Source organism: Eptesicus fuscus, chromosome 20 (genome assembly GCF_027574615.1).
Source record: "Eptesicus fuscus isolate TK198812 chromosome 20, DD_ASM_mEF_20220401, whole genome shotgun sequence".
NCBI lineage: Eukaryota > Metazoa > Chordata > Mammalia > Chiroptera > Vespertilionidae > Eptesicus > Eptesicus fuscus.
The window spans coordinates 12,456,846-12,466,630 of record NC_072492.1 but is presented as its reverse complement, the minus strand read 5'-3'; the positions used below and the strand labels follow the sequence as shown (position 1 = coordinate 12,466,630).

The 9,785-nt window shown below is 53.2% G+C and overlaps 2 protein-coding genes across 4 annotated transcripts; one reads left to right on the top strand and one right to left on the bottom strand.

Annotated features, from left to right (window-relative positions):
- Positions 1-1,286: 1,286 nt before the first annotated feature.
- PFN1 (profilin 1) lies at positions 1,287-4,211 on the top strand. Its single transcript, XM_008156717.3, has 3 exons — positions 1,287-1,586; positions 3,027-3,219; positions 3,859-4,211. The coding sequence occupies exons 1-3, from the start codon at positions 1,455-1,457 to the stop codon at positions 3,954-3,956; spliced, it is 423 nt and encodes a 140-aa protein (XP_008154939.1). The 5' UTR covers positions 1,287-1,454; the 3' UTR covers positions 3,957-4,211.
- Positions 4,212-4,638: 427 nt separating this feature from the next.
- RNF167 (ring finger protein 167) lies at positions 4,639-9,610 on the bottom strand. Of its 3 annotated transcripts, XM_028133059.2 has the most exons (10): positions 9,542-9,610; positions 8,913-9,405; positions 8,749-8,829; positions 6,934-7,059; positions 6,739-6,826; positions 6,458-6,548; positions 6,159-6,264; positions 5,920-6,013; positions 5,205-5,285; positions 4,639-5,129 (listed from the first exon to the last, which is right to left on the bottom strand). In XM_028133059.2, exons 2-10 carry the CDS (start codon positions 8,994-8,996, stop codon positions 4,828-4,830), a joined length of 1,053 nt encoding a protein of 350 aa, XP_027988860.1. In that variant the 5' UTR covers positions 8,997-9,405; positions 9,542-9,610; the 3' UTR covers positions 4,639-4,827. The 3 variants fall into 3 exon arrangements, with proteins under 3 accessions (XP_027988860.1, XP_008154937.1, XP_054565038.1); XM_008156715.3 differs by lacking the exon at positions 9,542-9,610 and having other exon boundaries at positions 8,913-9,535; XM_054709063.1 differs by lacking the exons at positions 6,934-7,059; positions 9,542-9,610 and having other exon boundaries at positions 8,913-9,535.
- Positions 9,611-9,785: the final 175 nt, after the last annotated feature.

Below are 9,785 nucleotides of genomic sequence, written 5' to 3'. Positions count from 1 at the left end.
CGGGGGGCGTCGGGTGCCCAGGGAGTGCGGAGTGGCCGCGCAGGAACCGCGCCCAGCCCGGGAGGATGAGAGAGATGAAGCCCTTTCCCGCCCGGGAGGCTCCCCTCCCTCGGGGGACCGGAAGCGGCCCGACTCCGCGGCTGCCCCGGCGGCAGGAGCGCGGCTGGTTCCCCTAAGCCGGCTGCCGGGTCCGGCCCCACCCCCTTCCAGTTGGCGGCGGGCGATCTATTCGAACTCAAGTTGTTGGCATACGTTTTACTGAAAAAGAAGAAAGAAACCCAACGGGCCCAAAGAAGAAGGGACCTTCCCCTTCTTGAAAAAGTTGCAAACCTTGAAACTTATTCGTATTCTTCCGCCTTAAAAAAATAGGCCCGCCCGTCTAGCCCCGCGGGCGCCCGCGCTCGGTGACCTCTGCGCCCAGGAGCACGGCCGGTGACCCGAGCTGCCGGCCGGGGAACGGGCGGGGCTGGGACGTGAGAGTGAGGCCTGGGACTGGAGCCGATGCAGCCGGGGGTAATCCCCGAAGTGGGGTGGGCTCCATCGGGCCGAAATTGTGCCACCCGGCCAGACAGAGACAGGACGGAAGTGTCTCCAGTGGGTGCCTTCAATTCTGAAACTGGCCAGGGCATTTTGTCAAATTCCCCTGTGCTCTCTTATTTTTTTATTAAATAAAATCAAAAGTGGAGAAGCGGTAACGCGCACGCCTCGGCTCTCGCCCCCGCCTCTTCCGCCCGGCGGGAGACACGTCCCCGGCCGCCTTCCTCCGCCGGGGCTTCCAAATCGGTCCCGGCGGGCGCCCCGCGACGCGCGCCCGCGAACCCGGCAGCCGGCCCCAACCGCCCCACGCGCTTTCCCTCCGGGGCCCAGCGCAGGCGCGGGCGCACGCGCCGCCGCCCGCCGTTCCTTCCCTCCGGCGGAGGTGGGGGAAGGGGAGTCGTTCCGTTTAACCCTGAGTTCCCCGAACCCACTCTAATTTGCTAAATTGGCAGTTTGCTAATTCCTCCTTTTACTTTCCTTCCTCTGGCTCACTCCCTTCCCTTATACCCAAGTGTGGTTTATATTCATTGCAAACTGGAGGGAGCCTTACCCCTAACCTCTTCCTGCTCCCCACTCTTTTCATCCCTTTATATTGCTTTCCATTGAACTCTGCAAATTTTGCAATAGGGGGAGGGATTTTTTAAATTGCATTTGCACAAAGTTAGGTATCTGGGCAGGCAAGGGGGGAGGTAGGGAGGGAATGGGGAGCAGGCCCCGCCCCTACCGCCCTTTGCAAATAAAAATCTAGAAGGGGGGGAGGAGCAGGAAGTGGCGGTGCGAGGGCTGCTGCACAGCTAGCAGAGCCGCGGTCCGGACGGCAGCGCGTGCCCCGAGCTCTCCGCCTCCCCCCGCCCGCCAGCCCGAGCCCAGCCCGCGGCCCCAGCAGCAGCGCCGAGAGCAGCCCCAGCAGCAGCGCCATGGCCTCGTGGAACGCCTACATCGACAACCTCATGGCGGACGGGACCTGTCAGGACGCGGCCATCGTGGGCTATAAGGACTCGCCCTCCGTCTGGGCCGCCGTCCCCGGGAAAACCTTCGTCAACATCACGGTACTGCGAGGCCTCCGCGGTCCGGGTACTGGCCGAGCTTGGACCCTGAGGGAGGGGCTTGTGTGGCGGCGGGTGCGGTCTGGGAAGGGCTGCGAAAGGCCGTGACCCGGTCCTTGCCCTGGAAGCGGCGCGAATGGCGGCTGCACGTGAGGGTCCCTCGGTAGCCCCCTAAGTGCTACGCCCCAGGCGGCGTCTCCCATCCAGCCCGCCGCCCCGCTTTCCGCGACGGGGCGTTACATCCGGGGCACAGGGCGGGGAGGGGTGCGCCGCCCGGTGCGGCGGCCCACTTCCGCCTCGTTCAGGGCGGGGCGGGCACGCGCTGCAGTTCCAACCGGGGATTGTGATTGAGAAGGGACGGGGGGACCCTTGGACCCCCGAGCTCCACATCCGGCCGCCAACTCATGTCCCCTCCACCATTGTTCCCCCTTATGCGGGAGGGAGCGTGGCCGAGGTTCCATGCCGGTCCTCTGTGGGCTCCCTGCCCCTCCCAACTTGGTTGGAAAAGGCTGGGCCGCCTCACGTCCCCAACTCCCCTCCCCAAGTCCGTACGGTGGACTTCAGCATTCCTGTGAGACCAATTCCGGAAGCCCCCTCGCCCTCCCTTCCCGCCATCCTTCGGGGCCTGGAGCAGGGGAACTTTGTGAGAAGTTCTAGGATAGTATAAGTAAAGGAATAAGGAATGACCACTGCTGTCCCCATCACTACCTCCCAGGTCCACACTGCCCGGAAGTGGGGAGGGGGAGCGGAAGTTCGAATGGGGGGGAAGGGGATTTCCGGGCGGGAGGGGACCGGATGTGGGGATTTGGGGTGTAAGGGGGAGGGGTGGAAAGGTTCCTTGGGGTATCTATACCCGAGCTGGCGTGCTGGGTCTAGCCCAGGTCCCCTTTCAAAAGTTTTCCAACTTTCCCGGAAAGCCCCCAGGGATCTGCTTCCTCCTCTTGGGGCCTAGGTACCTGGACCTAAACTCGAGGTTACTTGGAGACCCAGGCGTCCGGGCCCCTAACAACTCCCTCAGAACCTTTGACCAAATAAGGACAAAGTTGCTTCTCCTGTTTTGCCCGCCCCCTCTCTTCCCCTATTAGCTTCTGCTTTTCCTGAAGGAGAGTTCTGAGCATCCAAAGGCTCCCCACTCCATTCCACTCCACTTTCCTCACTGGCTTTTGGCCCTTTATTTCCTGGGTTTGCTTTCCAGGTCTCCAGAGGAATATGCCATCTTTCATATTACCATTCTCTAGGTTTGAGGATCCTGATCTTTTTGTGGACTAACTTCCAAAAGTCCTAAGAGTTTCTCAGATTTCATAGATGAGTACAAGGCACCTAACATACACACCTTTCCTCCCCAGAGGATCCTAGCTCCTGAGAAGTGAGAAGCAGGTATGCCCTTGGAGAACTTGGCAACCTTGGTGTACTAACTTGATGAGTGCTTGGTTCCCCTTCCAGCCAGCTGAAGTTGGTGTCCTGGTTGGCAAAGACCGGTCAAGTTTTTTCGTGAATGGGCTGACAGTCGGGGGCCAGAAATGTTCTGTGATCCGGGACTCACTGCTGCAGGATGGGGAGTTTACCATGGATCTTCGCACCAAGAGCACCGGGGGAGCCCCCACCTTCAACGTCACTGTCACCATGACTGCCAAGTGTGAGTTTTCCGAGTCTTACCTTTCTGGAGCTCCAGTATCCCTAATGTGCAGCCTTCTGGGAATCCTGTGGGTTCTTTCACTGTGTGGTTCCCCAGTAGGAAGGGATCAGACCAGTATTCTACTCCCAGCCTGCTGGGTATTAGGATATTGGATAGTCGCTCCAGTTCTTAGTTCCTTTGTCTTACAATATAAAGAAATTGAACTATATCACCTCTTCAGTTTCTTCCTGCCTTGAGCCTTTTCAGGTGAGAAACTCCTTTTTGGGAGGAGGCCGACTGTTGGCTGTAGTCAGCACTTAGGGGTTGTCTTTTGAACCCTTTGGTTAAAATTTGAGGTTGGCAGGCTCATCCATATCTATTTCTAGCCTGAACAGGAGTCAGGTCTATAAGCCTTTGACCCCCTAAATTTTAGTGTACTTCCAGTCTTTTAGCTTGACACCACCACTACCCCCTTTTTTTTTTTTTTGAAAAGCTCTATTGTTTCAGGGTGACTGACAGCCTAGCCTGCCTGTGTGTGGGGGGGTGGGGTTTGGAGAGATGAGGTTGGGTTACAGCCCCCAGGGCTGGACAGCTGCTCAACAGCTGGCAGGGGGTAGCATTGTGACACCTGGGTCCTAGCCTCCTCTCTCTTTTCTCCAGCGCTAGTCCTGCTGATGGGCAAAGAAGGTGTCCACGGTGGTATCATCAACAAGAAATGTTATGAAATGGCCTCCCACCTGCGGCGTGCCCAGTACTGACCTCGTCTTTCCCTTCCCCCTACCACTTCTCGATGCTTTGGCACTCCTCTCCTTCCCATACACACACACACGTACCATTTTTATTTTTTGGGCCATTACCCTATACCCCTTATTGCTGCCAAAACCACATGGGCTGGGGGCCAGGGCTGGATGGAAGACACCTCCCCCTACCCATACCCCTCCCGCGTGTGATTGGAAAACAATTTTTTTTGTTTTTTGTTTGTTTTTTTTTCTGAATAAAAAAGATTCTAACAATGTGCGGTGTGGTTTTAGCCTAGGTGGAGGGCAGTCACCAGGACTTGCCTCCTTTGTCCTTGTATGGGGCTAGCAGCAGGAAGGGTTGAAGCACTACAAAGTCCAGGACTGAGCACCTGCCTCAGGCCTATCTGGCCGCCTGTTTCTAGCCCTAGGTCCTAGGTCCGCAGGGTGCTAGCTGCATTAGTGGGTAATGGAATCGAGCCATCCAGACCGGAGAATGGGCCCCAGCCTGCGGGCAAGGCAGGGCCAGTTGAGTCATCCTGTGGGTGGGGCTCCCCCTCTCTGACTCACAACAAAATGCTGGGGCTATCCCCATGATTAGGTTAGTCTCTTCCAGAACTCCCTTGCCCCTTTATACAAAAAAAGGGGGCAATTTCCCAAGTGGGTAAGAGGTTCACTTGTGTGAGAATGATCTTCCCCTTCCTTAGTCAACAAAAACAGTTTTATTAACCCAGTAATTGAAGACCCAGTCCCTTTGTACCAACCCTGTCAAAAGGATGGGGTTGGGTAAGGGAGAAACCCAGGGTAGGGATATCCCCTATTCTTCCACATAGAAGGCTAGAGGAGAAAGGCTGTGCAAAATAGGTCACCAGGGTGGGGGTGACAAGGGTTATTAGACTAGGATGGCAGCTGAGGAAGGAGAGGAGGGTGGGGGATCTGTTGAAGACTCTGGGAAAACAAGTGGGGCTGGGGCTAGGGAGCCAAAAGAGGTGGGTGTTGTAGGGCTAGAGCCCAGAAGTGGGGTCCGCTCTGAGGCAGGATGGTCCCTTGGTTCCCCTTCCTCATCACCATCTTGTCCCTGAGTTTCTTCCTCCTGCTCCTCATCCCCAGGACCTCGATGGACAGGCTGCTTGCAAATGGGGCAGGTCTTCCGGGTCTGAGTGAGCCAGGGGTCCACACAGCGGCTGTGATAAGCTGCCGAGAGGAATGAGGTGAAATAACTGGTGCCTGCTGATGGAGTGGGACATGGGCGCTGGAACTGGGCCTCACCATGTGCACAGGGGAGTACCCTCAGCTTGTCACCATCCACATACTCATCCAGGCAGATGGCACAGACATCATACTGGTCTCCTGGGGGTAGAAAAAAACAAGTCCTTTTACTGAGCCACTTTGGACCAGGGCCCGTAAGAACTCACTCTGGAAGGCCTGTGGGTAGCTAAACCTTGCAAGTTATTTTCCCTGGTTCTATAGAGCCAGTGGAAGAGCTAAGACTGGGACTTGCAGGATAAGGCCAAGGTAGAACATGAGGAACTGAGGTTTAGAAGGCACAAAGAAAAGCAGAGGTAAGAAGGGAAGTGGGTTTTATCCGGGGAGGGGTGAGGGTGGAGATACAGGAGTGGGAGGAGTGGAAATGAGGGCAGGGCTTCTATTGCCTTATTTGGGCAATGGAGACTCCTGGTTCTAAAGACCTAGCCCCTCCTCACCTGTTCTCAAGAGTAAATCCTCCCCACTCCTTCCATTTTTGTTCTCTCTTATAATCAAGGCTAGTCCTCATCTTTCCCCCCAATTACTCCATTAGTCATCTTTACTTCTCATCTGCTCTGTTCCTATCCTGTCTTCATTGTATGTATGGGTAAAAGGAGGAAAGGTGGCATCTCAGGCTGACATCTCCCTGCCATCTTTCTTTGCCCCTTATCTCCTGGGCTCAAACTCCTTCAGAACCATCCACTATGGGGAAGGCCTTCCACTCCCCTATCCCTCTCACCCTTCTGATAGTCATGTGTTGGAATCTGTTTAAGTTGCTCTTTCGTCAGTCGGTTCCGCTGGAGCCGTTTCCGGTGCTGGATACAACGAACTATCTGGGGAAAGGGAGTGGATGGATCAGATCAGCCTTAGGGAACAAAACTGGACAATCCAGTACAAAGCATCCCCGCTTCTAAACTCCAGATCCAGTCTGGTTTTAAAGGCCTCAGCTCTTCCCATCATGCTCCCTGAGCTACTCACCATCACTGCTCCCATGGCCAAAACCAGCAGTCCCACAATCCCTGTGAAAGGGATGAGGTAATAACCCAATGGGAAGCTACTGTCCGGGACCAGAAGCACCCGAGCCCTGGGAAAAGGAAGATCAGTTTCAGGGGCAGGAAAAGCAAAATGACAAAGAAGAGAAAAAGTAACTGACTCTGGGTAAGGCCCATGGATGGAAAAGGGGTGGGAAGAAAAATAGACAGTCAGGGCCTGAGGCTTGGGCTCTAGATTGACATGGAAGTGCTAAAGAAAGAGTGGGAAGGAGGGACACATCCTACCCCTTCTCGTAGACAAAGAGGGCACGCAGGTACTCGGAGCTCCTCTCCCCAATAAACACAGACGGGATCCAGATCTGCTGCTGGATTTCCTCTGCAGGGATCGGGGCATTCATTACACTGAGGACTGGAGCCTCTACTCAAATCCTTTGGTAATCCTGGCATTTGGTTCTTTTGTGCCATCCCACCCACAGATTGACTTCTTCCCCCTAATTCTCTAGCCCATCCACCATCTCTTAAGTCTGAGTTCCACTGAAAACCCAGCTGTTCAGGTCCAACCTTACCACTATTCCACACCATGTTCAGAAGTTCATTGGAATTCACATTGTGTACCACGGCTGCACCGTACCCAGCCTTCTGAGCATTCAGGACCTAGAGAGACAAAACAAGGTAAGGAGCCATTATGGGTCTTATCTCCCTTCATTCCTGGTGCACTTTTTTTCCCTCAGATTCCCAGCTCCCACTCCATATTCAGCAACCTTGAGGTCAAAGTTGCAGTCGAATCTTCGAAGCAGTGCAATAAAGACTGACCCATTGACCGGGGCTGGGGGTGGTGGGGCAATGGGACTGCAGGCATTGGCTGGGTGAGCCTCCACAAGAAAGCCCTGGAGAAGAGAAGTAAACAACAGCTGGATTTCACTTCCCTAGGTTCTGCTCCCCAGAGGTCCCACCAAGCTCACTGGCCTCTACATACTGCATGTTCTCTATCTACTTCCTTCTCATTCCTGGGGTCTGAGCATCCCACCTAAGTCAGAAATCTACCTCTTCTCAGCCTCCTGAAGATGAAATTATATCAAACAACATCTTTTTACCAGACCATCCCATTATCCCTCTCCGTGTCCCAGATGAGCTAACCTATACCCCATACTCCAAGCTAATTCAAATTCTGCATTCCAGTTTCCCACTGATTGTACATCAACTCTCCACTTATCCATGTCACTTTCTCTCAAGTTCCATTTCACACTCCCGTCTCCAGTACACACTCATACAGAACATGCTCCTCTCTGTTAAAAAGAGGCAACACACACAAAATAAATAAAAGAGGCAACAGGGCCCTGGCCTGTGTTGCTCAATTGATTGGAGTATCATCCCATATACAAACAAGGTCACAGGCTCCATTCCCAGTCGGGGCACATACTAGGTTGTGGGTTCAATCCCTGGTGTGTATGGGAGGATAGCGATTGATGTTTCTCTCTCTTCCTCTCTAACATCAATTTAAAAAATGGAGTCACTTGTGCCAAGCCCAATGTCACCAAACTGAGACTTAATACCTAACTTAATTACAGTTTTAGCCTTTCACAGGAATGGAATCTTAAGCCATTCTGGAATTACCTGGTCAGCACTAGTGAAGTAATCTGCCTGATAGACCCCCTGCCATTCCCTAAAGAAAGGTGACCTTGCCAAAAACAACCAGCTCTTTGCTAATATAACTCCCTTGTCCTGCTCCCTTCTGCCTACGAAAGTCTTTCAATATGTAAAGTTCTTTGGAGTTACTTTCTATTTGCTACATAGGTTATTGCCCAATTCATAAGTCATTGGATAAAGCCAGGAAGGTCTTTAAAATTTACTCGGTAGAATTCTGTGTGTTTTTTAGAATGTGTTTTTATTGATTTTAGAGAGAGGAAGGGAGAGGGAGACAAATATCAATTAGAGAGAAATATCATTGATTAGCTGCCTCCTGCACAGCCTCCACCAGGGATGGAGCCCACAACCAGCATGTGCCATGACCTGGAATCGAACCTGTGACCTCTCGGTGCATGGGTCAAGACTCAACCACTGAGCCACACCTGCCAGTCTAGAATTTTTTTTTTTTAACACCTCTCTTTTAATTTTCTAATTACCCATCTTACAAACAATTACACTGATATCTATGCCCAATTTTTGCTGTGTGGGCATCTTTGTGATTAAGTACTACAAAATTCGTTTATCTTATTTAATCCTCACAATAGCTCTGAGATAACATCTATTATTATCCCATGCTAAAGTAAAACAAACTAAGGCTCAGAGAGCCTTCACTTGTCCATGATCATATAAACCAATAGCTGACCCCAGAGATTCTACTGTAAGCACCACTTCTCTCTGCTTTTTATCTTGATCCACTTTCAGTCTCCCTCATAGGGTTCAGATTTCTTAGGGTAGGCTTGGTCTTCTCCCTCTAGATTCTGGATTCCACGCTAGATGTACTAAATCCACTTCCTAACTTGACTCTTTTCCTACCTCCAGCTTCACCCAAGGTATGGCTCCTCAACCCAGGATGGAAGATTTAAGGAAACAGAAAAAGGGAAAATAATTACCTGAAGTCCCTCCTGGCTCAAGGCAGTCCCAAAGAGAGCTGGGAGGTCTGCAAAGTCCATGCTCGTATTGTGGTCCGAGGTCTGCGGACAAAAGATTGCATGTTCCCCTTCAGCCTGCAATCTCTCCCTCAAGCGCCCTTCCCCCATCTACCCCTTTGACTCACCGCTCGAATGAGACCCCGGATGGGGGCCGCTCCCCACAGCACAGTGGCCACAACTACAGGAAGCGAGAAGGCCGCAAGGTGCATGGCAGCGGGAAGGGAGAGGCTGAGGCCGCGTCCTGGTAGCAGGAGCAGAAGCAGAGTTCTGCGCCCTCTCGGCCCCTCCAGGATCCTAGGGGTCCAACCACCCCCAGGTTCCACTTCCCAGCTACATGGAGATACGGGGAAGGAACCCCGGCTCGGGGAATGAGATATCCAACCCGTTTAGTGGACCTAGGAGGTAGACACTAAATGTATCCTTTCCTAGTATGGGGATAAAACGGGGAAAGGAGAAGGAGGTAAACACCGGTGACAGCAAAACTTCTGGGAGGGTGGGGGAGCTCCAAGAGGTGGGACTTCCGGCTAGGTGGGCCGTCTTCCTAGGTCCTGAAAAAGGGTTTCCGGTAAAGAAAGGCCGCTTCCAGCATTGGACGCTCAAGATGAAGGACTTCCGGTCCTAAAAGGCCGGTTAAAAAGAAAGGTTAGAGGTGGAGGGAGTGCCTGTGGAGATGAAGGAAGCACTGAAGTCCCAGAAGACGATCCAGTCGTTTCCCTTTTACAGCCCGAATCCAGTAGCTGGCCAGTTTACAAACCTCTCCTCCCTCTGGCCGCTGCCGCTATCGCGGTACCTTAAGGTCTCGCGAGAGACCTCATCACAGTTCCCTCCCACCTGCTGAAGCTTGCTGTATCTATCGCGAGACACCTCCTAACTCTGGCGAGCGTAGTTTACCCGATCTCGCGAGATCTTCAAACACCCTCTCTATTTTCCCGCGATTCCAACTCGGTAAAAATTGCGCCTGTGCTCTGACTTCCTAAATCAGCCACACCCCTTCGCAG

Coding starts and splice junctions, on each gene's coding strand:
- PFN1 (XM_008156717.3), top strand. CDS start 1,455: ATGGCCTCGTGGAACGCCTACATCGACAACCTCATGGCGGACGGGACC. Junction 1,587..3,026: donor AAACCTTCGTCAACATCACG/GTACTGCGAGGC, acceptor TTCCCCTTCCAG/CCAGCTGAAGTTGGTGTCCT. Junction 3,220..3,858: donor TGTCACCATGACTGCCAAGT/GTGAGTTTTCCG, acceptor TCTTTTCTCCAG/CGCTAGTCCTGCTGATGGGC.
- RNF167 (XM_028133059.2), bottom strand. CDS start 8,996: ATGCACCTTGCGGCCTTCTCGCTTCCTGTAGTTGTGGCCACTGTGCTG. Junction 6,265..6,457: donor CTCTTTGTCTACGAGAAGGG/GTAGGATGTGTC, acceptor TCCTTTTCCCAG/GGCTCGGGTGCTTCTGGTCC. Junction 6,014..6,158: donor TGGCCATGGGAGCAGTGATG/GTGAGTAGCTCA, acceptor CCCTTTCCCCAG/ATAGTTCGTTGTATCCAGCA.